The sequence below is a fragment of the Schizosaccharomyces osmophilus genome, chromosome 1, assembly GCF_027921745.1.
Source record: "Schizosaccharomyces osmophilus chromosome 1, complete sequence".
Classification (NCBI taxonomy): Eukaryota; Fungi; Ascomycota; class Schizosaccharomycetes; order Schizosaccharomycetales; family Schizosaccharomycetaceae; genus Schizosaccharomyces; species Schizosaccharomyces osmophilus.
This window is the reverse complement of record NC_079238.1, coordinates 3817799-3842961: the sequence shown is the minus strand read 5'-3', so window position 1 is coordinate 3842961 and position 25163 is coordinate 3817799. Positions and strand designations below refer to the sequence as shown.

The 25163-nt window shown below is 38.3% G+C and overlaps 13 protein-coding genes and 2 non-coding genes across 15 annotated transcripts; 10 read left to right on the top strand and 5 right to left on the bottom strand.

Annotated features, from left to right (window-relative positions):
* Positions 1 to 640: 640 nt before the first annotated feature.
* Positions 641 to 2602, top strand: byr4 (two-component GAP Byr4; the record flags this gene model as incomplete). The annotated part of the gene is made up of 1 exon (XM_056180541.1): positions 641 to 2602. The coding sequence occupies one exon, from the start codon at positions 641 to 643 to the stop codon at positions 2600 to 2602; it is 1962 nt and encodes a 653-aa protein (XP_056036207.1).
* Positions 2603 to 2867: 265 nt separating this feature from the next.
* seb1 (RNA-binding and 3'-end processing protein Seb1) lies at positions 2868 to 5084 on the bottom strand (the record flags this gene model as incomplete). The annotated part of the gene is made up of 4 exons (XM_056180540.1): positions 2868 to 3314; positions 3367 to 3575; positions 3626 to 4502; positions 4728 to 5084. 4 exons carry the CDS (start codon positions 5082 to 5084, stop codon positions 2868 to 2870), a joined length of 1890 nt encoding a protein of 629 aa, XP_056036192.1.
* Positions 5085 to 5552: 468 nt separating this feature from the next.
* U2 lies at positions 5553 to 5743 on the top strand. Its single transcript, XR_008803655.1, has one exon. It is a non-coding gene; the product is annotated as a small nuclear RNA U2 (small nuclear RNA).
* A 748-nt stretch (positions 5744 to 6491) lies between these two features.
* sno1 (glutamine aminotransferase subunit Sno1) lies at positions 6492 to 7184 on the top strand (the record flags this gene model as incomplete). The annotated part of the gene is made up of 1 exon (XM_056180539.1): positions 6492 to 7184. The coding sequence occupies one exon, from the start codon at positions 6492 to 6494 to the stop codon at positions 7182 to 7184; it is 693 nt and encodes a 230-aa protein (XP_056036204.1).
* A 257-nt stretch (positions 7185 to 7441) lies between these two features.
* Positions 7442 to 7513, bottom strand: SOMG_20073. The gene has a single exon. It is a non-coding gene; the product is annotated as a tRNA-Glu (tRNA).
* Positions 7514 to 8069: 556 nt separating this feature from the next.
* On the top strand, positions 8070 to 10218 carry hri2 (eIF2 alpha kinase Hri2; the record flags this gene model as incomplete). Its single annotated transcript, XM_056180538.1, has 4 exons — positions 8070 to 8190; positions 8279 to 8317; positions 8371 to 8923; positions 8970 to 10218. 4 exons carry the CDS (start codon positions 8070 to 8072, stop codon positions 10216 to 10218), a joined length of 1962 nt encoding a protein of 653 aa, XP_056036743.1.
* A 202-nt stretch (positions 10219 to 10420) lies between these two features.
* Positions 10421 to 11368, bottom strand: mak16 (nuclear HMG-like acidic protein Mak16; the record flags this gene model as incomplete). The annotated part of the gene is made up of 2 exons (XM_056180537.1): positions 10421 to 11258; positions 11307 to 11368. 2 exons carry the CDS (start codon positions 11366 to 11368, stop codon positions 10421 to 10423), a joined length of 900 nt encoding a protein of 299 aa, XP_056036744.1.
* A 412-nt stretch (positions 11369 to 11780) lies between these two features.
* mss1 (mitochondrial tRNA wobble uridine modification GTPase Mss1) lies at positions 11781 to 13282 on the top strand (the record flags this gene model as incomplete). Its single annotated transcript, XM_056180536.1, has 2 exons — positions 11781 to 11897; positions 11942 to 13282. 2 exons carry the CDS (start codon positions 11781 to 11783, stop codon positions 13280 to 13282), a joined length of 1458 nt encoding a protein of 485 aa, XP_056036741.1.
* Positions 13283 to 13517: 235 nt separating this feature from the next.
* On the top strand, positions 13518 to 13871 carry ies6 (Ino80 complex subunit Ies6; the record flags this gene model as incomplete). The annotated part of the gene is made up of 1 exon (XM_056180535.1): positions 13518 to 13871. One exon carries the CDS (start codon positions 13518 to 13520, stop codon positions 13869 to 13871), a length of 354 nt encoding a protein of 117 aa, XP_056036742.1.
* Positions 13872 to 14212: 341 nt separating this feature from the next.
* Positions 14213 to 14623, bottom strand: lam3 (Ragulator complex subunit, LAMTOR3-like protein; the record flags this gene model as incomplete). The annotated part of the gene is made up of 2 exons (XM_056180534.1): positions 14213 to 14531; positions 14589 to 14623. 2 exons carry the CDS (start codon positions 14621 to 14623, stop codon positions 14213 to 14215), a joined length of 354 nt encoding a protein of 117 aa, XP_056036118.1.
* An 852-nt stretch (positions 14624 to 15475) lies between these two features.
* On the top strand, positions 15476 to 15944 carry tim10 (Tim9-Tim10 complex subunit Tim10; the record flags this gene model as incomplete). The annotated part of the gene is made up of 2 exons (XM_056180533.1): positions 15476 to 15576; positions 15773 to 15944. 2 exons carry the CDS (start codon positions 15476 to 15478, stop codon positions 15942 to 15944), a joined length of 273 nt encoding a protein of 90 aa, XP_056035438.1.
* A 1871-nt stretch (positions 15945 to 17815) lies between these two features.
* puf3 (pumilio family RNA-binding protein Puf3) lies at positions 17816 to 19966 on the top strand (the record flags this gene model as incomplete). The annotated part of the gene is made up of 1 exon (XM_056180532.1): positions 17816 to 19966. One exon carries the CDS (start codon positions 17816 to 17818, stop codon positions 19964 to 19966), a length of 2151 nt encoding a protein of 716 aa, XP_056036781.1.
* A 376-nt stretch (positions 19967 to 20342) lies between these two features.
* On the bottom strand, positions 20343 to 21187 carry SOMG_01738 (fructose-2,6-bisphosphatase, TIGAR-like protein; the record flags this gene model as incomplete). Its single annotated transcript, XM_056180531.1, has 5 exons — positions 20343 to 20704; positions 20760 to 20781; positions 20823 to 20888; positions 20936 to 21058; positions 21131 to 21187. The coding sequence occupies 5 exons, from the start codon at positions 21185 to 21187 to the stop codon at positions 20343 to 20345; spliced, it is 630 nt and encodes a 209-aa protein (XP_056036780.1).
* A 370-nt stretch (positions 21188 to 21557) lies between these two features.
* On the top strand, positions 21558 to 23537 carry mis6 (CENP-I-like protein; the record flags this gene model as incomplete). The annotated part of the gene is made up of 1 exon (XM_056180530.1): positions 21558 to 23537. One exon carries the CDS (start codon positions 21558 to 21560, stop codon positions 23535 to 23537), a length of 1980 nt encoding a protein of 659 aa, XP_056037053.1.
* Positions 23538 to 23653: 116 nt separating this feature from the next.
* Positions 23654 to 24971, top strand: qtr1 (queuine tRNA-ribosyltransferase Qtrt1; the record flags this gene model as incomplete). The annotated part of the gene is made up of 3 exons (XM_056180529.1): positions 23654 to 23783; positions 23840 to 24413; positions 24458 to 24971. 3 exons carry the CDS (start codon positions 23654 to 23656, stop codon positions 24969 to 24971), a joined length of 1218 nt encoding a protein of 405 aa, XP_056036779.1.
* Between the last annotated feature and the right edge of the window lie 192 nt (positions 24972 to 25163).

Genomic DNA, 25163 nt, shown 5'->3' with positions numbered 1-25163 from the left:
TTTTTTCCTTTTATACTCTTATACTCAATAAATATCCTTGCGGACTAAACGACATTTCGAATGGATCCGACGAGAATGAAGTTTGTCCAACTAGCATGTCAAGGATTACGATCTCAAGAGTCAAATTAAAGTCGATTCATATATTGTATTAACTTTTTACTTCATTTGCTTCTAACTGCACCCGCCTTGTGTTTTGGTTACCTTGAAGGCATCCTGCTTGATGCCTACAACACACCCTTATCCATACCTTCTTCACACTTGAAGTAAGAGAAGAAGAAATACGAAAAAAAAAGAAAGCAAGGAGTTATCCTCTACTTTCTATTCGAAGTAATATCTTATTCTAACTATAAAGAAGCAGTTTAATAAGGAATCGCTTGTTGTTTTTCACCTAGAGCCTTCCTCTCATTTTTCGATTTCGATAACTGCATCTTTGTCACTTTTTTTTAAGCATTCATTTGCTGAATTTTCTGTCTCTTGTGTTCCGCAAACGTTTTCGGTTTGCTTTCAACTCCTATCCATCTTTTTAGAGTTTGTTTACGAACAGTTGGCATTCTATGTTTCATTAACCTTCCTCTGGCGATTGAATTCAATCCACCTTTTAATTTCATTTTGCAAATTACTCTACTCATTACAAGTTTGAATGACGGAAATTGAAAGCTGGGACGATGATCCGGATTTTGCATCAGACGCTGACAATGTCAGCCTGTTTGCTCAGTCCATAGCCACTACCACTACAAGCGCCGACACTACTCCTGATGATGATTTCTTTGAAGGTTCTCTTGGCAAGCTCAACTCTTTATCCCTCAACCCTTCATCCGATTCTCCTCTACTTGACAAATCAGTAAACACCAAAGTTCATCAGCTGGGAAAGAATAACGATAAAGGAAATTTTGATGAATACGAAGACGACTTTGATTTTTCTCCAGAGGAAACCGACTCTGAGTTCCAGACTATCCGACCGAGCCATTTGTCTTCTGTAGACCAGAATCAAACTATTCGTGCTCCACATCCGACTACCATTCGACCAAGTGTACATTCACTTGTCCCTGAAAATGATTACGAGCAACATGCGGGTGCCTCTGCTAGATCTTTTAGTCCTTCTAATTCCGCTTTGTACGATTTTGATGATTTCTCTTCCTTCGAAAGCGATCTAGAAATTGATCCTGATACCGATCTTGCCGATTTATTGCAAAGAAAAAGTAATAATATTGATCCAAAATCCTCCTTTTCTAGCGTTGAACAGTCGTCTCTTCGAACCCCTTCTTCTGCTAGAGGAGAAGATGATTTTTGGGATGATTTTGAACTTGATCCGACAGAAGAGCCAGAAACTATTTTCCGTAAAAAGGCTCCGGAACTCAGCACTGTCAATCCAAAGCATCCCTATATATCCTCTACCATTGCTTTTCATCCAAAGGTTCCTCAGGAAACCAAAGCCTATCCCATGTGCAAAGAGATTTTTCCTTCTCTATCACATGAACAAGAGGCATCTGCCAACACCCCAAGTTCGTTAAAACAGCCTCCAAAATTGCAATCCAAGTATTCTCAGAACGGCGTCCCTTACTCTCATGACACAATTCGACCTTCTCACGTCTCATCCTCTTCAAAGAAAGGTTCACCAAGCTTTGCTACATGGACCCCTTCTAATTTGAAACAAGAGGCTCAGAGTTCCCATAATTTCTACTTAGACATAAATGATTTGAAGTCGGCAGCAAAAACGAGTAAATACAAAACTCGGCCTAGACATGTGCGCAGATATGGTGATGGAACCGAGTTAGACGGATTAGACGATTTACCTGTTAATTATGACTATGAAAATGGGTATCAAGGCAGGCTTCATCCTCCCGCGAGGAATCATTCACATAATCCTTCTCTTCATTCAAGCCCCAGTCGTAACAAGAGAAATGAGAACTTGTTATCTAATATCACTAACATTCAGAAAAGTGATCCCCATTACTACAAGGGAAACAAGGGAAACAGAAAAAATACCGTTACTCCCTCAAAGGAAATGACTTTGGAAGCTCTATCTAATGACCAATTAAACTCCAAAACACTAAAATATTCCCAAAAAAAAAGAGAGCCTACTCTAATAAAAAATCTTAGTTCTCCTAAGACACCCAAGTTGGTTGGTAAAATGCGATATAATCCTGCAAAGCAATGTTGGGAAGGTAATGATCATGCTATCAGAGACTTTGATGCTCCCATTTCTCCTTCTAAGCCGGCTCTTATTTCAAACATTTCGGCTAGGAAAGGTATTCAAGTAGTGGGTAACATGGTTTTTGATCCGACTAGGTTTCGATGGATAAATAATGTTGATGCAGTTGAAGAAGAGCCAGATCCCTTTGCTGGTCTTGATGATTTAGAAAACGAAGACTCTGTTTCACAACTGGCGGACAATACAAATGACACTATCAACAAGTCTATAAACTCCCTTTACAGTCTTACAGACACGAGTGAAATCTATGATGTCGGTCCAGAATTCGAGAAGAAACAGTACACGGAAGAGAAGCTTTGGCGCAAATGGGTAGATGGCTGGTATCTTTCTACGAAAAGGAACAACTTGAAGCGGCTTTGGGAATTGTATAATATATTAAATGCTGAGTAGTAAACTTACTTTTTGGAAATATGCATTATTGGAAGCATTTCTATACCCTACCCAAGTTATTTTTTTTTTTTTTTTATGTATATATTATTAATACGGCTAAACATATAATTTACTCTGCATTTGCTACCAATTGAACGTAATTATTAAATTGTAACATAAGAAAGCGTATACTTATTGCTTATAACATGCTTAGACAGTTGAACTCTAAACCGATGATTAACCCATTTATTTTTTCCATTAATTAATTAACCGCGAACCTTTAAAATTATTGTGGTTGCCAAGGAGGCTGTGTTGCATAACCTGATGCAGAAGAATAATTAGGATCATAGTATGAAGAATATCCTGGATTGTACATATTTCCGGGCCCAGCAGCACCACCATTGGGCCAACCACCAGAGGGATCAAAATGTCTTTCTCCTTGGTGGGGTAAACCTCCACGGAAAGGCTTACGTCCTCGCATTCTATCATCGCGTCGAACGTTTATATCTTTACCACGTTTACTTATAGCTTTGGAACTAATACCCAAACCAATTTCGATATCAGGTTCGTCAACAGCTATTCCAGGTGTAACGGGAATACCCCCAGTACCACCGTATTCGGCTGTTACAAGCCAGGTACGATCGGCGTCAGTCAATAAACGTATAGGAATTATACTAACACCAAAGGTAAAATCTGAGCATTCTCTGGGACCAAAACCAACACCCCATTTAGTCTTTAATGAAATTAGTAAGGAATCAAAAGAAGAATCTTTAAATGCTACTTACACGAATCGTAGTATCAGCAAAGGGCACATTTTCCATTGCAACTTGTGCCTTTTCGGCAGCCTCACGACGGAACATTTTGAGGAAACCATGTCTATAATTGTGATTCAAAATAAGGCTTTGAACTGCACCGAAACGTTCAAACATTGAGCGTAAAACGGGCTCACGAACAGCGCGTGTTATACCACCAAGGAAAAGAGTACGACTAAATACTGTATAATAGTTAGATTTTTGAAGATATAAAAGAAATTTTTAGACAAACCTTTTATGGAATCAGGAGGAATGGTTATATCACGCTCCAACTTACGAGGCACGCCATCTGGAGTTGGCTTTGGCATGCCATTGGCAGGCATAGCAGAAGGAATAGACATTCGTGAAGGACTAGGCGTACGGCCGAGTTGTTTGCTGCGAGGGCTAGGACTACGGGATCTATGCAAGGATTCCATGATTCCTGCCGAGGGAGCAGTAGCAGACAACGCAGCCGCGGGACCTCCTTGCAGAGGTGCGTTATAAGAAGGAAAAGCAGCTTTTATAATAGTTTCGATTTGAGGAGCTGGGACATTTTGAGAAGCCAATACATTAATAAGGTTTATTTTTTGAGTTTCAGCATCAGACGCAGGAGCAGCTGGGTTTGGTGGCATTGGACCGCCCAACATGGAGGGAGGAGCACCAGCCATAGGCTGATACATAGGAGTAGGCATCGAAGGAATCGGTTGAGGGGGCACTGGGTTCAAAGGAGCAGTCGTAGGTACAGGGCTAATACTTGGTGGTGCTCCGGCTACTGGGGCAGGGTGGGATGCGGGATCTTGAATAATCGGCGTGCCCGAAGCAGTAGAGGTTGTAGAAGGCGCGGGGGCCTTTTGGGCAAAAGCTGCAAGAGCTTCCAAAATAGAAGCAGGATCGTTTGTTGAAGCAGCAGGGGGTTGTGAAGGAGCATTAGGCTCTGTAGTGGTAGTAGCTGGAATTGCGGGATTCTCGACACCTGCCTGCGTTGATGAAGCTACAGTGTCACGTGTTGGAGAATTAGCCTGGTCAGAAGAGCCAATGGTCTCTTTAATTTTGGATCGAAGAGATTCTAATTTGTCTTGAGGCAAAGTGGATGCTTTGTCCCAGATGTCACAAAGTTTTAAGATTTTAGGCTACAGGAAATGTTAGTAACATACTTACAGCAGTCAGAAAAGACAAAAATAGCTAGAGATAATTGGTAAACGGCTTAATACAGCAATACTGATAAGTACTTTCTCTCTGAACAGATACAATGAAGAGAAGCATACAAAATAGTACACACAAAACATTCTAAACCCAAAGGGGCCAGACATTACCAATATAGAAGAACCTTATACCAATACCAACGCTACACATACCAAATGAGTAGAAGGGGCATGATGCGTTGCATCAGCAACCAAGCTTTCAGTAACTTCGGCAGCTTTGCACCAACCACCACTAAAAGAAGCATCCATTGGAGATTCAAATGATTCATTATTCTTTTTAGCGCCATCCTGAAAGCTACGTACAATGGAATCTAGGATATACAAGGCGCCTAACTTATGGGTATTAGGAGCGCGTTTCGCATACTTATACACACTAGTGATGAACTGAGCATTTTCGCCAACATTATCCATTGCCAAATTCGTTAATTTTAAAATCTTCGAACCAGATATGCCTGTCTTAGAGTGTTCGAGGGATTCTAAAGTCCCTTCAAACTCTGAATTTCCTGACATTCTTTCTCTACTTTGTAAAAACTCCAAACGGATATTTTTTAGAAAGACAAAAGAATGTTTTACTTGGATATATTTACGTGTAGAAATACAAAGTTATAAGTAACTTTTGAGATTCTTAATTCCAGTTGTGGTGTTATGCTAAGGACAAGGTCTTTTTCCCAACTTTCCCTTCTTATACGCCTTGCCGGTAGTACACAATGAGGCAAACGGGAATTTGGGGAAGGGTAGTACAGTTGTGGATGGGCACAAATTAAATATACATGGGTACTTTTATACACCAAATAGTACAGGAAAAATGAATTTTATAAACCTATGTATTTGTTTTTGCAATGCAACTTTGCTTTGTAGATGTATGCATCTTCATGCGCGGAAACGATCACCCAATTAACGTCTTTACAAGTATATTCAGGGTACGGGTTCTTAAAGAAAAAAAAGTATAAATACTAGCCCTAGAACTTCATGTTCAGTATTCTCTCTTTGCCTTTTGGCTTAGATCAAGTGTAGTATCTGTTCTTTTCAGTTTAATCGCTGAAATCGCCTCACTGAGGTGTTTCCGATTAATCTTGTTTTTGGTATTTGCTGGAAAGCCTCTGGCTTGCTATGTTTTCCGGCACCGGTGTCCTTGCTATTGCACTACTGGCAAGAGACGCCGAATCATCTTTTGTTGACAGATTTGTGATTCATGGATTTGACAAAGAAAGTTGGTTCTTTTTTGGTTTCCGTCTGTAGTTTTGTAGGAATAGATGTTCAGTTGTTTAGAAAGAAATAATTTAAAAGTACGAGAATAATCAAGTCAGTAAAAAAGTACTTAGTTGGGTGAAGGTATATGTAGCTTGACCTTTGAATTAAATGACTTAAAAAGAGATGTTTTGGAAATTTTTTGGTATAGATATTTTTTTGTTTTGTTTGGTCGTATTTCTTTGGAAGAATGAGTGATAAGAGAAGGATGATGGATTGTAAGAAATAATGGGACGTGGAGTCGTTAAAAGTTATATTTGTTGTGGATGGATAGGAAGGTAATTTGGGTTAGCACTTTTCCTTCTGTTTCCACTTGGGTTACTTGGGCAAAGAATAGGTCCCTCTTTGACGGCAAACTCATCTTGGCCACCTACACTAGGAATCCTTAAAGGATATAAGGAAGGAAATTTGTTGGCGAAATCTCACGATTAAATAGAAGCAGAATCCCTCGATCGTTGTGAAAGTAGAAAGAAGGCACTTGAAATTTGTGGACGTGTCTTAATTATTAGCAAAAGAACCTTTGTTGCTCTACTTTTGGTTTGGTTGGATTTAAAAAACGTCTTTTGGTATAAAGGTTTGAAGAAATAAGTTTTGCTTTGTCCGTTTTTTTTTTATTTTTTTTTATTTTTACTTTTTTTGTGGTTGGTTTGATTTCTTTCTTTGTTGAATATGTCGTCAGCTTCTATGTTTACCAGTTCTTCTGGCAATTGTGACTCTTTGAGCGCAAAGGTACGAATTGGTGTGTTGGCTTTGCAAGGAGCCTTCATTGAGCATATTAACATCCTGAATTCTTTTGATCATGTCTTTTCCTTCCCTGTAAAGACTGGTGCCGACTGTGAAAACATCGACGGTCTAGTTTTGCCAGGTGGTGAGTCTACCACCATGGGGAGGCTCATTGGCATTGACACTGATTTGAAGGAAAACCTGGAAAGCCTAGTAGCCAGGGGTGTTCCTATGTGGGGTACTTGTGCTGGAATGATTCTCCTTTCCAAAAAGTCTCATGGCGGGAAATTCCCGGATCCTTACTTGTTACGAGCAATGGATATTGAGGTAACCAGGAATTACTTTGGTCCTCAAACCATGTCGTTTACTACCACCATTCACCCCACCGATTTTATGAAGTTCGAAACCACAAAGCGAATGGAAGCCTTTGATGCAACCTTCATCCGTGCTCCCATTGCTTCGTCCATCGGTAGCGAGGATGTTCGTGTTTTGGCAACCACGGTGCACGAGGAAAACGAGGTCATTGTCGCCGTTGAACAGGGTCCTTTTTTGGGAACTTCCTTTCATCCCGAGTTAACTGTGGATGATAGTTGGCACAAGTGGTGGGTGAACGAACGTGTCCTTCCTACCAAGAAATAAAAAAAAGCTTATCCTTTATTAGCATGATGGGTTGACGGCTTTCGTGTTACGAGAGAATCTCTTTTCAACAGGTAATTTTAATATGATGTACTATTAGAAAGATTCATATATATGTTTCAGTCATTCCAACTGGAAAAGAAGATGAACAAAACCAAAAGAATAGAGATTATAGATTATAGAATATAGAATATAGAAAGCAGTAAAATATAATAACTATTTTATAAAAAAAATAATTAAAGCGAAGCAAAAAAAAAATCTTCCGTTGCGGGGAGTCGAACCCCGGCCGCGTCGGTGAAAGCGACGAATCCTAGCCGTTGGACCACAACGGATTTGCTTGCTAATTTATAGGTACATAAGTACATGATTAAGTGATTTGTTTTACCGTCCTGTGATTTATGGAGCTTTTGCATTTTCCAATGCTTTTATTTTACAAAAGAAACCAAATCGCTTACTCTATTTTTCTTGGTTCTCGATTTTTTTGAGAGTACTGCTTCTTCCAAGGGATTCGCTTTCATCGATAGAATTCTGAGGCGGAAATAAAAAAAAAAACGAAAACCATATCGAAACGCGAAAAAAGAACGACTCTAGCTTATAAAAAAAGTATTAGCTTGTACATTTACCTGAGATTCCTTTTGTATTTTCATTTTTTTGCGTTCCATTTATTTATTTATTAAGGCAAGCCACACGTAGCTTCGTTAAGGTATCAAAAGAGAATGCCACACAAAAAAAGTTATGTTTACATTGCTTGAAACCTTCCAGAAACAATATTGAACAAAACCCTCCATAACTACGTTAACGGGGCTATTTCAAGGAACAAGGGTCAATGTCTGTATTTGTTCTCTCTTAAAGGATTCTTTCTCGTGGGAGTTTGCTGAAAGGTCTCAGATGCTGTATCACAATTCAGGTAGTTTGTCTGCCTCCTCTGCTACAGATACTCTTGCTCTTGATCAGGCTTTATCCTTACGGGAAGATGGAAGGTTAAAAGAAATATCTGCGAATAGACACGGTACGTGTACTTTCTACAGCCATTAAGAAGCTATGCACTCCTTCGTGCGATCGCGTTTTCGTGTCCAATGCTAACATTTGTTATACAGGAAGACTGTTGTTTACGGCTTTACTAGAAAACTTTTGTCGTAAGTTTACGATTGATCTGCTACGATCATTGATTCACTAACCATTTTTGAAGAATTGTATGATTCAGATCCCTCTCGATCCAGAAGGCTCTTTACACTAATTTGTCAAACATTGAAACGTATTGGAATTGTCGATGAAGAGTACATTGACGAACTTGCTGGGATTCGATCAACGTATCAAAGTGCATTGCACCATCTTATTACTCAGGCTAGAGAGGTTTTGTTTGAAGAAGATCATGATAAGCAAGTTCCATTGCCTATCAAACCCTATGTCCCAGAGAGATCGTATGAAGAACTGCAAGTAGCTCTTCAAAGAATCTCAAATTCGGGGTCTTCCAATCCTTCTAGTTCACAACAGCAGAATTCGCACAATGACTTCACGTACTATACGTGGTTGCATACAAAACATTCTCGATATGCGAATGATTTTGAAGAGCTACAGATGCTTGGTAAAGGTGGTTTTGGTGCCGTGTATCGAGTACGCAACCGTGTCGATGGTGCTGAATATGCTATGAAAAAAATATTCCCCACCTTTCAACAGGTGCCTTATACTAAAATTTTTCGCGAAATAAAAAGCCTTGCAAAGTTGGATCACCCTAATATTGTGTAAGTACTTATCTTTTTGATAGAACAATTCAACTAACCTTTGAAGCCGATATTATGCTAGTTGGTTGGAAAATACTTCTGAAATCGTGCCAAATGTACGCAAACCTACTGTATCTTCAGCGAAGATGATACAGGGCTTGGAGTCTTTGGAAATTAGTCGCGATGATTCCATTACAATTGCCAATAAAGAAGACTCTTTTTATAGTGATGACCAGTCAAATAACGACAGTATCGTTTTCGCGGCTGACGTATCAGGGCAGTCGGATAATATTTATTTTCAGAAAGGGTCGTCTGAAGCTAGTGAAAGTAGTGATACTTCGCATGATCGAGATTCAGAAAATAAGTATGGCTCTTCGTACGATGATATTATTGAAAATCCGGAAGATTCAAGCGTTCTTCACACTTCCGCTATAGCTCCATTAAATTGCTTTGTCTTATACATTCAGATGCAACTTTGCACTGACGATTTGGAGTCTTATCTTTTTCGACGTAATTCCAAAATTTCATTTCCATTGTCTACAGTGGATACCAGGATTCACATACATTTATTTAGAGCTATATTACACGGCGTTGTTTACATTCATGAAATCGCACATCTCATTCACCGCGATGTAAAACCAAGTAACATATTCTTGGCAAAATCTCTTACTCTCGATCGCGGTTCTGTACCTTTGTACAATTATCGAGACGACGCCAATAATGCGCTCGATAACTATACACCAAAGTTAGGCGACTTTGGTTTGGTGATTGATAACGAAGGGAAAATGCTCAAGTCTGTATCCTTTTCGAAAGATCTTCAGCGTGTATCTCCGATGGATGCTACCCAACATGTTGGCACTATGTCTTATGCTGCTCCTGAGCTTCTTGATGCTTTAGCATCACACAGCAATGTTCCTGTATCCGAGGCCGTAGACACTTTTGCCTTGGGTATAGTTCTCTTTGAACTCCTTTATCCTTTTGATACGACTATGGAGCGGGCTTCAAAACTTCGAGATTTGCGACAAGGTGTTTTGCCTGATGAATTTATTGAAAAGCATGGTTGTGAATCTAGTTTAATTTTATGGATGACCGCAAAAGATCCATCCAAGCGTCCGATGCTATCTGATGTTTTGAAATGTAACCTTCTACCCTCATATTCCGAGGAAATTCATTCTGAAAAACTTGAAGTATTGCTTTCATCTCAGTCCACTGCGACTGATCATCGTTATTGGGAGGAAATGATTGAAGAAAACAAACGACTACGAGAAGAAAACATTCGTTTACGAAATGAATTAGAACTACTAAAAAAAAATTAATGAAAGGTTTGGTTTGTTTGGGATAACTTTTACGAACAAAGAACTGTTAATGAAAAGTATGGCAAAAGAAATCTTCGGTATAAATACAAGTAATTATTAGTAATCAAATAAAGTATGAAACAAAAACCTTTTTCCTAAATCCAAAGAGTAGGCATAAATCCTGAACCCAATACCCAAAAATTCCTTTTTATCAGGAAACCCTTTACCAGGCATGCTGTTGCTGCACAGCTGGAGCAGTCTCATGTTCGCGTTCATATTCAATATGTATGTGAGGACCACGCTTCTTGCTAGGCTTTTTATCTTCAGCAGACTTGCGTTTTTTAGATGTGGCATCTTCTTCGCCATCTGAACTTTCTTCGTCCTCGTCGCTTTCAGAAGTTGGAGCTTCTTCAGAACCTTGATCCGCCAACCAGTCTTCTAAGTCGGAAATCTCCTCCTCATCCTCGTCTTCGTCTTCATCAACATATTCGACTTCGGCATCTTCGAGGTCTTCTTGCTCCTTGGCTTCATCAACCAAACCCTCGCGAGCGGACAAAACCTTGTGCCAGATTTCCTCGTTCACATTAAGTGGCTGATCGCCGTAGACACCACTCTTAAGCCGCTCAACCAATTCTCGCTCAATGTTTCTTTCTAATTTAGCAGCAACGAGAGCCTTACGTTCTCTGGTGGTTTCACGGTGTTTTTGCTTAGGCTTTATAGGGATTAAAGTAGGTTGATGTTTAAGAGCAAGCCTCCTGGCTTTCATTAAGTACTGTGTAAGACGAGTAAGTCTTTGTTTGCAGCGATGGATTTGACGTCCAGGCCAGTAAAGCAAATTTTGGTTAATCTGTTCCAACGCCTTGGTATAATTCTTGGACAGCTTAATCCGTTGCCATAACTTCGCGGGCGAATGTGCTCTTTCAATTGTTTTCATATAAAGATACAGTTTTCCGTTATCCTCTCGAACTGTAGCATAACGAGAGTTTGCCAATGGACACGATTGTCGATTGCAAAGTCCAGTAACGTTATACTCATTTCTGCAAAAATTTAAGGCTTCACCTCTAAGACAAATGTTAGTACTTGTATCCTTCTGATGCCGTTTCACTTACTTTATCCTATATGAGCAAAATTCATGGCCAATAACTTGCCAAATCACTTCGTCCTGCTGCATTTTGGCAGATGGTGTTTGGCAAACTCTTTCCTTCTGCAAATTCAGAGTGAGTATAGGATAGAGTATTGTAGCGAGCAACAACGAGACTTCTAACAGAACGTTACAATACTCCATCAGAAAACCCAGGTACCTTGGTAAGGAGATGTGAGGTTTTTTAAAGGGCCTTTCTATTATTCGGTAAACTTCATTTTCTGCAGCATAGTAAGTGAGAACTTTTGGGTTAGCATGAGAAAAATTTAGATTCGTTACACCTTATAAACATTTTTGATAAGTGTTATTCCATTCATTTCATCTTGGTTTTCTTTTTTGGTGCTCCATTCTGTACGTTTGTTGAAATTATCAAAAAAGCTTGTAACAAATACGAGTTTGTTCTGTAAGACTCCTTTGCATGGAAGATTGAAATTGTGCTATTATGATGCAGCGACTTCAAGGCATTTCTAAATTTGTGCCAACGATTTATGCCTTATCGACTCCCGCAGGTCGCGCAGCTCTTTCAGTTGTCCGTATTTCTGGGCCTTCTGCCAGCAAGGTGAGTAGTTCCTTCTCCGTAGACACACACTAACTTGCTTAAAGGTACTCCAAAAACTGACTGGAAAGATACCACAGCCGCGCTTGGCATCTCTGCAAACTATAAAACACCCTACCCGGTCTCAGATTGTTGATAAGGCGCTAATTTTATATTTTCAACAGCCAGCATCGTTTACTGGAGAAGACATAGTGGAATTTCATTTGCATGGTGGCAGGGCAATTGTTACGGAAGCGTTGGATGCAATTGAGCGAACGAATTTGCCAAATTTACGATATGCATTGCCTGGAGAATTTTCAGAAAGGGCATTCTACAATGGAAAAACCGACTTGACTCAACTGGAAGGACTTGCTGATGCTATTGATGCCGAAACATCAGAACAACTTTATTCTGTATCACAACAAGCACATGGCGACCTATATCGTTTATGTTTTCGTTGGAGGAACAAGCTACTTGAATGCAGAGCGCTTTTGGAGGCTACGATTGATTTTTCTGAAGAGCATGATTTGGACCAAAAAGAATTTGAACCTATTTTTAAAGAAATCCTGGATTTAACGGGTGAAATGGAACGTCATTTGTCCAAGGCCAGACCAACAGAAATTCTTCGACAAGGCATTCGAGTAGCTGTGGTCGGACCACCAAATGCTGGCAAATCAAGCTTGGTGAATTATTTGGCCAAGCGAAAAGTATCTATTGTTAATGAACAGCCAGGGACTACTCGAGATGCTATTGAGACCTTGCTCGATATTCACGGCTTTCCGGTTTTCTTGACCGACACGGCTGGATTTCGAAAAGGTTCAGATGTTCAAGAGATTGAAAGCATTGGCATAGAAATTGCAAAAGAAAAGGCAGAAAAAGCTCAAGTAGTTTTGCTTATATTACCATCCGGTACCTGGACCGGACAATCTCTTGCTTTAGAAACCCAAATTTTTGACCTTGTGAAAAATTACAAAGCTCAGAAACAGCAAGTTCATGTGCTATTGAACAAAACCGACCTCGTCCAGCGAGCATCTGAAGCAGCAAGCCCGGTCCGCAAATACTTGCATCAAGCCCTTGACATCCCAGTATCTAATGTCCATGAGGTATCTGTAAAAAATGATATGGGGCTTGAACAAGCGCTTGATGCACTGGCATCATCTTTCAGAATAATTTCCCATGTGCAGGCTGAAAACAACCAGGGCGATGGGTATGGTTGGAATCAACGTCAGAGAGAAGCATTAAAAGAATGCATAAAACATTTAAGAATGTCTCTTGATCACGCTTCCGATGTGGTCTTAACAGCGGAAGAATTGAAACTCGCGGCTGATGAAATTGGTCGTATTACTGGAGCAGTGAACGTTGAAAGCTTGTTTGACATTATATTCTCTAGGTTTTGTGTAGGAAAATAAGACATGTAAAATAAAATACAGGAAAAGTTTTTTTCTTTTGTTTACATTCAAAATACAAAGTGTTGTTCTTGTATATCTACTTTGCACGAGATTCATTACGTGAAAAACCCAATTTTATTCGTTTCCTTTTCTAAAAGTCTACTTTCATGATTGAAATTTAGAGTCAGAAATCTAGTAAAACCGGACGTCTTAGGGGCAACATCACAAACCGCATACTCCATAGCACAAAAAAGCCATGGAACAATCAGCAACAGTCGAGAATCTAGATATTAGTCTACTTCCAAAACCGTTTCGGAATCAAAACTATAAAGCACAATCCAGAAGAAACCGAAATTTGAAGCAAATCTTGCAAAACGACCCAATTCAAAATGAACCCACCAAATTGTCCTACAGTTCTATAGAGGCACCGCCAAGCATTCTTCCGCAACCAAAGTATTGTGATGTTACAGGATTGCCAGCTCCCTACACTGATCCGAAGACACGTCTACGGTACCACAATAAGGAAATTTATAGCTTGATTCGGGAACTGCCATCAGGCGTTGATCAAGAATACCTGAAACTTCGTTCATCGGATATTGTTTTGAAGTAATTAGTCCTTAAGTTTTTACGTACCAGAGCTAGGAACTCAAGACAAGACAGAGAGGGATTCAAACGCCTACCTCGCCTTTACTCATGCTTACTGTTTGTACATAAGTTATTCAATTAAATATTATTTATTTTGATATTTTGAGTGCTAAATTCAGAGATTGTGCAACTTGAACTTGTTGCGTTCCGTGCTGTTTATGAATGTTGAATTGTTCGTCTGAAACCAATTCAAATCTTTGAAACCAAAGGAGGACTCTTTTGTTTTGTCAAGAAAAGATTCATTACTTTACGTAAATGGAGAAAGATAATATAGAGGATCAAAATAAGTTTTTCATGGATGAACGTTTAGAGTTGAGAGATTACTTTGTCTAATGCTCGACTGGATTTTAACGCATTTCTCAAGACATCCTGAGCCGCAATGGTAGTAGACACAATGTTTCCTGAACCGTCTTTTTTCTCTCTGGTTGTTTGTAAGACACAGCTACCACGAGAATAGTGGTTAGTGATTGACACTGTTTTTCCGAAATCCAAATGTTTGGCAAGTTCTTGTGCATGAAGGCAAGCATCTGTTAATTGAATAAGCGTCGGTTTATCAGAAACTTCGGGATAGCAAAAGACTTCTTGCAAATTGTTGTCTGCGGCATACATCACGGTTTTTTCGTTGCTAAACAATGACAGTTAATTCCAATTTCCAATATTGGAAATGAATTTGTAGACATACCCTGCAATCTCTGCCAATTGTTGAGAAACAGACATGTCGAGTTTATATACGCAATGTTCAAATGATCTAGTAAATTAAACGATGCCTCAAAAAAGGTAAGCTGAAAGAAAATACAAAAAGCTTTCTGAATGATTATACTATAAAGGGGAACGAAATGTAACTCTGTTACCAAACTAGAGCCATAGCAATGCTTCTTGTAGCTTGTTTACGGTGTATGGGAGTGTGAGACGATTGCATTTTGAAACGCAGGTTGTTAAGCATGGATTATGAAAGCGTTTGCAAAGCACAAAAATGAGTTTAAGCCGTATAACATTCTCTAACGAACAGCTGTTGGTAAACAAAAGTAAAGTAGAGAAAAAATGTCTTGACTTTGAGCGATGATTTCATTGCACATGAAAAAGCATGCAGCACAATTCAGGTATACAATTACCCAAGTAACCCAAGAAGACTTTTTGATCGGAGAGCAACCTCGAATGGTAGCAAAGACGGGTTCTAGAAATGGCAATCTAGAATAAAGAGAATCAGAAAACTGTAAGAGTCATGACCTTTTCAACGATCTGGAACAAAATAAGTATCACTACTCTAATGACTTGAGTATCCACCACGACACATCTATGTTCCCACCCACTAAGGCACACATTCCATTCTATTTCCAAGAGCTATGAAACTTACAAGGGGTTTCTTGCTTTCAAGGAATCTCTAGACTCCTGCAGAGTGATTTAAAAACCAAGTTTTCCAACATTTGTTTACATTCTCTAGATGTTACTCAAATGTTACCTATGCCTGAAGAAGCTTGGATACCTGCAGAAACGAGACAGACCCAACTTTTGCCCATAAGGAAGAACCAAAACATCAGGTTCATCGTTTGAAATTCATATTCAGCCAACATGTCGTTTTTCGGAATCGGAAGGGGAAATCAGTCTGTGAACCCTCAAAACATTGCTTTGGCTGAGCAAGAAGTTGAATTAAGTGTGGAGATTTTCAACAGGTATGTTTTGTCTCTTTTGAAATGAACTACCAGGAAACGATGACAGTCTAGGGCATGGAGACTGTTTTCTTCGATTTTATCTTGTCGTATCTTAGTAGAGGAAGCGTCTGGGTTGGATGCAGTTATGCATGCGTTTTCTTAGTTCATTGTCGCTTAGACAGGTCTGAAGGATTTTTAAGTTAACAAAGGAAAATAGAATGGTGTCTTCTTGCCATAAAAAGTGTATCGCTACACCCTACAAGGAAGCCGAGTTGACCAAAGGTGAAAGCGTTTGTATTGACCGCTGCGTCGCCAAGTACTTTGACACTAGCAAGGTTCTAGGTGAGCACATGAAGAAAATTGGTGAACAAAATGCCCCCCCTCAGTAAAAACTTTATGATACAGATTTTTCAATGGATGATTTTTCGTAGCTTCCCATGAAACGATATCCTCTAATCATGGATGGAAAGGACAATTGTTGTACAATTCGTTTGGTTATGAATCTTGTTTCTTGCTCAAAAACATTCTTAATACATTTTCTTTTGAATTTTTACAATGGCTCTTGGTCTCATTCTTTTAAATCCTACTATTCATTCTCAATTGTCATGAACCTTTAAACCTGCTGACTTAACGCTGGACGTTCATCTTGTGTTTTAAAATTGGTAGTCGAAACATTTTAACCTTTTAAAAATTTATTATTCCCTTTATCTCTCACAGAACTGTTCATTTCTGGATTCATTGAAACTACCTTTTCCTTTTTCATTCCTTGCTCTTCCCTTTGTCTTTTTTTTTCCAAATGAGGACTGATCGCAAAAATATCTGAGCCTCAAGCCCAAGTCCAAGCCTAAGACAAGATAATCTCTTTGTCTTTGTGTTCTTTGTTGACATTAAATCTTATTTGTTTACAGGGGTACTTTTCCCTCATTGAGTCAATCCTTGGTCCTTCGTTCATGAAACCAATTTCCAGAGGGAATGAACAATACTAGATATCATCCATTTTAAAGGCTCTAACCAACGATTCAACTGTTCCCGATGAAAGGATAAGCAATACTTCCACCTCCTCAAATTCTAGTATTGGTCACTGAATTTTCTGATACGAGCATGAATTCTAAACTTATAGACTACAGTATGATCATGTAACGTGTGAGAGTGAGAGATAACTACGCTAATTTCACTTGTGACATCTTTCTGTTTCCTCTTGTTACTCCTGTATTCAACGAAAATTCTATTAATTCTTGTTTGTAGGGGCGTTCCAAATCTCGTTATTCACTGAAAATGATATTGTCTGACTTCATCGGAAGAGAAAAATTTTTATTTATTTTTTTCTAAGAGTTTTAAAATTCAGGTAATTCTATTTACAAAAGTCTTGAATTTGGTTATGTTGTTCAATTTACCTTTTTCAAAATGGCATGACATAAACGGAGTGTAGGTGTGCTCTCCCTTGTCGAGAACCATTTTAGTGAGGAAGCCTCATATTTTTCTTACTTCAAGTTCTGCTTTTCCTCTTCCTCCTCCTTTTGCCTATTTCCTTCCGTTAAGCAAAGCAAAGTCAAAGGAAGCTATATCCAGTTGTTCCAAAGGAATTATTCTAAATACAAGCCTTTAAAACTAGTGTCACTTATTTGATCCTAAGTCCCGTCCAGAAAAGGAATTCGTTGGCCAGGAAAAGCTAAGAGGGCTTTAACCAGTTTTTGAACGGTTTTTTATTTCTATTTGTTTAATATATACTCATTTTTTGACTTGTTCAATTCAGAAAAAATTGAACATTGAATGCTTGTATTGTTTATGCGGAATTGATTCTTTCTACCGTACCTCAGTGTGTCTTGCGGTTTCCATCGTTTATTCCATACAAATTGGATGTTTTTATTTGATTAAATTATTATTTCAAGTACTTCTTTTTGATATCCGCAGCATTTCTCAGCTGAGTGATTCAATAGCATCGAGACTTACTATTTCTTCAAACGCTAAAGCGTTGAGTTTTTATTTTATTTTCTTCTTCATTGAGCTTTTTATGGTAATTCGTTTTCCCATTCTTTTTTAAAGCCCTGTTAAAAAGTTTCATTTTACTTTTACTTAACGCTACGTTTTTTTCTTGTTTTTTTTTCTTAACGACCATTTCTTCAATTCCTGACTATTTCTCTTTATTTTATTCCTCTTTTGATCTTTTCTGTTCTCTTCTTTCTTTCGTTCTTCCTATTTTTGGTGATTCAAGCTGTTCATTGTTTTTTTTTAACGTCTTTATTATCAGCTTTAAGCAACCATGTATGCTACTGTAAAATCAAATGCAAAAGCTTCTGATGGTGTAAATGAAAATGCCCCTTTTCACTTTTCTTCCGGATATGCTAACGGCCGTCCAAGCCTAATATCAAACGGATCACCTCGTGAAAACAAGCTTTCTTCGCTGTCGCCATATTCCCAGTCTTCTGGAAGTGATGATCACTCCGATCACTCCTCATCGTTTTTCAATCCTTTCCCGTCTTTTCATAAACTGTCTCTGAACCAAGAAACGACTGACGAGTGCTCTTTGAACAATGCTCATCCCTTTCGAAACAAACATCTACCGAAACCGCCTCTTTCTTCTTTAACGAATTTACAGGATCCCGTGTTTCCTCACTACCTCGGTAAAGCCGAACCTCCATTTCACCCCAAAAGCTTTGTTGATTTGAATAGCAGAAGCAGTGCCCTTAGCCAAGACACTAGCACTCCTTCAAAGGTCAATTTGTACGGTCAGCTAGGTTCCGATTCTGGTGTTCGCTTTCCCCATTCTTTACAAAACTCTGTTCCGCCTTTACAGGCGGATTTCGGCAGAACCCTTTCTAGTGGAATTTCTCAAACACCTTCATGCGGGATCTTGCCTCGCCATACTAGAGCTCGTTCTGATTTCTGGAAACCTGTTAACCGACGTGCTGTCCGTCATATGTCACATTCTTCCGTCGGCGATATGACAAATATTTCACAAACAGCTCCCTTGTCCGGAACTTTACCGAACCATAAAGAAAAACTAGATGTAAATTATCTTTCTCCTCCTAACCTGGTAAACGAGACGAATTCGGTTTCTGTAACATCTCCAACCCTTGCTTCTGACATATCACCGACCGCAAAGTCCGACCGTACTTGCGTACCTCTTCTTCCAAATCAGTCATTCTTCCCCGTTTCTAAGTCGACGGTAAAACGCAATATGTCGGATTCCGCAAGGCCTTACGTGACTGTAAGCCCAGATTTCCCTCCTGCAGATGGTTTTGACAATATTTCATTCGATGATAAAGCAACTCCATATTCGACCTCAAGCGTTGACGATCAGTTGCCTAAGGAGAATCACGGACCTTCTTATTTTTCACAATCCAAGTTACTGCATGTCTTTCATAATAACAAAAAGAAGCGATTTGAACTTTCTGATATATTAGGAAACGTTGTTCTTTTTAGCAGTGATCAATTTGGCTCAAGGTTTATACAACAGAAGTTGGCAACTTGCACTGATGAAGAAAAAAGCGCTGTTTTCAAGGAGATTATTTCAAGTAATTGCTTACAACTTATGATGGACATTTTTGGAAATTATGTTATACAGAAATTTCTAGAGTACGGAACTGATGAACAAAAGCAGCTTTTAGTTTCCAGAATCAAGGGCCACACTTTTATATTAGCCGTCCACATGTATGGTTGCCGTGTTGTACAAAAGGCTATAGAGCATATTTCTACAGAACAGCAAATTGGAATTATTAGTGAATTGGATGGCCATGTTTTGGAGTGTGTTTGTGACCAAAATGGAAACCATGTCATTCAAAAGTCTATTGAATGCATAGACTCAGAAAGGCTTGTTTTTATTTTTGAGGCTTTGCGACCTCAAATACACGTGTTGTCTGCTCATCCTTATGGTTGTCGAGTAATTCAACGAATTATTGAGAAGTTCTCATATAAACGTCAAATTATTATTAAAGATCTTCTTCCTTATTCTCTACAATTGACGCAAGGTCAGTATGGTAACTATGTTGTTCAGCACATAATGAAGGAAGGTACTAATAAGGACAAGAAGTTTGTCTTTAATCTAATAGCTAAAAATTTGCTGTATTTGAGTTGTCATAAGTTCGCATCGAATGTTGTTGAGAGATGTATCTCTTACATCTCAGAAGATGATCGTGCCTTTATCATCCAGAAGGTGCTAACTGAGAAAGTTGACAATGTTAGCATTTTAATGTTGATGATGAAAGACAAGTACGCGAACTACGTGGTTCAAAGGCTTCTGGAGGCTTCAAACGATAAAGAGCGTGAGTTGCTAATATCTTATATATACCCACATATCTCAGCTCTTAAAAAATACACTTATGGTAAACATCTGATCATGTCTGTTGAACGATATCGCCTTAAATCACGTACCGATAATTCAAAGGAAACAAAGCACGAGAAGAGCGACTAATATCCAGAGGCGTGTGAATTATAATGATTGTAAATTCTTTATGTTTTGTTCGAAAGCATTTTGTATATAAGTTAAAGGATTTTTATATTTAAACGACTTTTATGATACCTCTGCTACGATATAATGGATTTTGGCTTGTTTATGAGAACACTGCTATGGCTATCACCACGAATACTTTTTATTTCATGTGTTTATATCACAACTTTTTTAAGCATCATATGACGCCGCGTCCAACTCCGGTATTCATGGATTCTTGCTTTATATACGATTACGAACATTTATTTTCTAGACAAAATGAATTGACTCTAAAACGAAAATGATTTCGGTGAATTAAAACCGAGGCAATAAAAACAATTAACTCCCGAAGATGATATTTCTAAACAATGAGACGGCCATGTTCCTCTGATTCTAAATGAGCAGCGTCTCCGAAAGTATAGATATGTCCTGTACCTTCAGGAGTAACCTCGACTTCTGTAATGCTAGTGTTGACAGTAAGAATTTTCTTCTCCAATTTAGTATTATCATATGTATATCCCTTTTCTTCCATAAAATGAGCGCGAAGAGCATTAATAACACCTCCATGGCACAGGACAACTATACATTTTTTCTCCCCGCGTAAAGGAACAACCTGTTCCTCCCAAAATTTTACCAATCTTCGCTTTAAGCTTGAAAAACCTTCTCCATAATGATCAGGGTGTTTGGTACCCATAAGGCGTTTTGCTTCAACCACATTCATTCCTATAGTAAGTTAGCACTTTCAAAATCTTTGTAGGTAAACTAATAAAGAATGTACCTTCCAGTTCTCCATAGATCCTCTAGTAAAAGTTAGTAAAGTATGATTATAATGTTTACTTACTTCTCTGATCAAATCTGAATATTCAATAGGAATCTCGGGTCGTAGTTCAAGTAAAGGTCTAATGGTCTGTAGTTATGTGAGTTTGTAAACTTTGAAGTTATCGATTTACAAACCTCGCGGCAACGCTTCATTGAGCTGCAGAAGATTTGATCAATGTCCAGACTCGAAAGTCTGGAGCCCAACAACTTCGCTTGGAGTTGACCGGTTTCACTCAAACTTGTATCAACAGATCCTTGCTAAAGAGAATGTTAACGGACTGTTTGAATGGGTATAGACGAGAACAATTTGTTCTTTATATCTCATCATACCAAAATTCCGACTTTGTTTTGCTCTGTTTGACCGTGACGAATTAAGAAGACTTTCATTTTGTATAAAATAGGTAACTACTTTGCTGAGGGTTATAAATAGTTTGCCAAAACTGCCAGTTAGTAATTGTCTATTATATTCGTTTTTTCAAGGTAAAGGTAAAGAGTGAAAGAGCATTAAAATTATAATAAGTAGAAAGATATAAACCGGAAAAAAGTAATTCTAGCACCAACTGAAGTATGAGCAGATTCCGATTTCTATGATTGAACGGACATTTTCTTCACGGCTTTCTCATTAGACTCAAACCAATAATGAAGCCTTTTATTTTTTTACTTACTTTTTTATTACTGGAAAAAAGGCAGCCGACTAAAGGTCTAATTTAATTTGTGCAGGCTGGGATAGTAATGTGTACTACCTTTCTGTTACCTCATGACTGAAAATCAAAGTCATGGGTTTTATGATTTACAAGATGGGATAGAGTGGATAATGAGGAACTCTGAATTTCCTACAGGTTCTAAAAAAGCTATTTCTAATCGTTTACGACAATTCCAAGGTTTGGCTTCTCAGGAAGGCTTGACAAATGAAGCAATTGAAGCGTTGCTCAATGTAGCTTTGTCTTTTGAAACAAGGTTTGACAAAAGTCAACAGACTATTATTATAAAAAGCTTGTATCCGAAGCAGTTCGTGTCTCACTCCATCGCCGTCAAAATTATAAGCAGTTTGGATCCTTATGGAGTCCGTCATGCCTATGCGTACCAAGAGAAGCTATTGAGCTGGTTAGCTCATGTGTATGAATTTTTAGAAGACAAAGATCGGTTTGCAAGGTTCTATGGCGTTTTGTTTCATTTCCTAGACTATGTCACCCTCCGTCCTTCTCTTGTGCGTTTACTTATTTTGACGACCAAACACTCTTATATAAAACGGTTTAGGATTTACCAGCTGTTGTCCTTATATCAAAAACCTGGAAATGCCAACGATCCTTATATCCTTGAGCTGCTATACACTTACAAACAGCATTATCCCGACGTTATTATTGGCTCCTTTCAACAAAAAGGGTCTATTCCATGGAAGATGGACCTTTGTTGGATTGCAAGAGCTTCAGACCTAATTCATTCTTCGACGGTGCCTTCTCAAAGTATGCAACAATTATCTGAGAAGCGCAAAAGAGTACCAAGCTTAATTCCAGAATTACTTACTATGGAAAACAAAATTGAGAATGTTCCTTTGAATGAAATTTTTACTGTTCAACAACTCTCTTCTACGTTTGAAAAAGTTAAACAACCAAACCAGGTTGCGGCAGTTCTTCATAGTAACGTTTTCTTCCTATACTATCGCCTTTTAAACGACTCATCTTTGATAAACAGACTAACAGAATGGTTATATGCTACTCTTTACTCCGGATTACTATTAGATTATGGAACCCTTGAACAACGCCTTGAACTTTTTCGTTTTCTCTACCTGCATTTGTTATACTCCAACTACTCATTGTCATTTCTTTACGATTTTATAAGACAATACTTAATGAAGCCTTCCTTGTCGTTCAAGGAATATGAAGCTATATGCCACTTAATGACCTGCCTGGATATTGCAAGAAATGATCAAGAGTACACCGAATTTTTTAAACAACTTAACTTATACACTGAAAAGTTACCTTTAAGAGAATGCCAACTGCATTTAAATTACATATCCGTTTGGACATTGCGTCTCGTCAACAAAACAAATCCGAGGCAAAAGCTTGAATTGAAAGGTATTCTGTTAAAAAACATTTTTTCACACTTATTTCATTTGTTAAATGTATTTCTCTGGAACGACAAACTTTTTGCTCCTTCGGCCTTGATTATGACAAACATTTTAAATGCCATAAGTGATATAAAGCTTCATATATGGCCAGAAAATATGGCGATTGAGAAGTTAGTAAATTTTCTTTCCTTAAAAAGCTCTCCTTATGCCATTGAGACCAGCTTTCGATTAATACAGTCAGCAGAACAAAATTTACGAAATCAAGACCAAAAAGATTTACGAGAACACTTGAAAGTTATTCACAGACAAATGACAAGTTGCTTACTAGAAAATGCAGAAAAATCAGAATTTATTGATGCTATCTTTTCTAATTTAAATTTACAATCGGTGAATAATTTTAAGTCTAATTCTAACAATATCTGGTCTTTGACATCTGGTGCTCAGTTCTCTTTTTATACGTTGCAGTATTTAATAAAGAAACAAGAAGATGACCCTACTTTCATTCGAATTCCCTTGATGAGTTTGACAAAACCGAGATATCTAGAACTTCAAAGAAAGTTTCATTTAGCCCAGTCTTGGACTTCTTTTCAGGATGATTTAATTTCTTATTTGAAGAGGAAGCATTATAAAGCTATTCATCAATCATTACTCTCTTTATCCCGTGGTTGAGGATTTTTCTCTAGTAGAACTCTATTTGCTACTTCATATAACCAAACAACTAATATCCCAAAAATTTTTGGTAAGATTTAGGAGAGTCATCATAAACAGATATATATTCTTGCTACATGAGTTCTTCTTATCCAGCTTTAAATTATAAAGTAATTGCAAAATGCTCAACAACGCGTGCTAGAGCAAGCATTCTTGAGTTGCCGCATGGTCCTGTTGAAGCGCCTGTTTTTATGCCCGTAGGAACCCGTATGTCTATCAATTCTTTCTACTTTGCAATAAATTCACTAACTTTAATCTTTAAGAGGCTTCTTTAAAAGGTGTTCTACCGGAACAGTTAGACAAAATGGGTTGTCAAATAATGCTGAACAATACCTACCATTTGGGCTTGAAACCAGGAAAAGAGATCTTAGATACTATAGGAGGTGCCCACAAGTTACAGTCATGGAAAAGAAATTTATTGACTGACAGTGGTGGATTTCAAATGGTTTCGTTATTGAAACTTGCTACCATCACTGAAGAGGGAGTCACCTTTTTATCTCCTAGGGACGGTACACCAATGCTGTTGACACCAGAACACTCTATTGATTTACAAAATACTATTGGGTCTGACATTATGATGCAGTTGGACGACGTAGTCCATAGCCTGACAGAAGATGTCCGAATGGAAGAAGCCATGTATCGATCGATAAGATGGTTAGATCGTTGTCAAGCGGCACAAAAGAACATGGAAAGTCAAAATCTATTTTGCATAATTCAAGGAGGTTTGAATAAAAGATTACGAGAAATTTGTTGTACGGAAATGATGAAGAGGGATACTCCAGGAATTGCAATTGGAGGATTATCTGGAGGAGAGGAAAAAACGAGTTTTTGTGAAATGTAAGTATGCCAATGACTCTTTGAGAAATATTAACGATCGTTAGCGTCCATACATGTACTGGTATACTACCTGAAAATAAACCTAGATATCTTATGGGTGTTGGCTATGCAGAGGATCTGGTGGTTTGTGTTGCTTTGGGTATGGACATGTTTGATTGTGTCTATCCTACGAGGACTGCAAGATTCGGGAATGCATTAACGAGAAACGGTACCTTGAATTTGCGAAACCGAAGATTCAAGACGGACTTGAGTCCTTTGGATGAAGAATGTCAATGCCCTTGTTGTCTTCCAAAGGAGAAAGGAGGTTGGGGAGTTACCCGTGCTTTTATGAGTTCTTTGGTATCGAAGGAAACCGTTGGTGCTCACCTTGTGACAATCCACAATACTCAGTTTCAATTACAACTCATGCGTGACATGAGATCTAGCATCATAAAGGATTGTTTTCCTCAATTTGTTAAGGATTTCTTTTTAAAGTGGCACAATGGAAATCGTTCTACATATCCTGAATGGGCTGTTAGAGCATTACGTCTAGTGAACATTGATTTATTAGAGGGTTAAAAGAAAAATTGGATATCTAAGGACTAGATGGCATTTGACAATACTTTATAAAACAAAATTGCTATGGGTTTTTTGGTTTAACAACTTGATAGATATAATATCTAAAGAGCTTTTTGGATCATGCTGCTTTAGATTTTTTTATATGCTAATCTTAAAATCATATTTGTAAATAGTAATTTTAATAGCATTGAA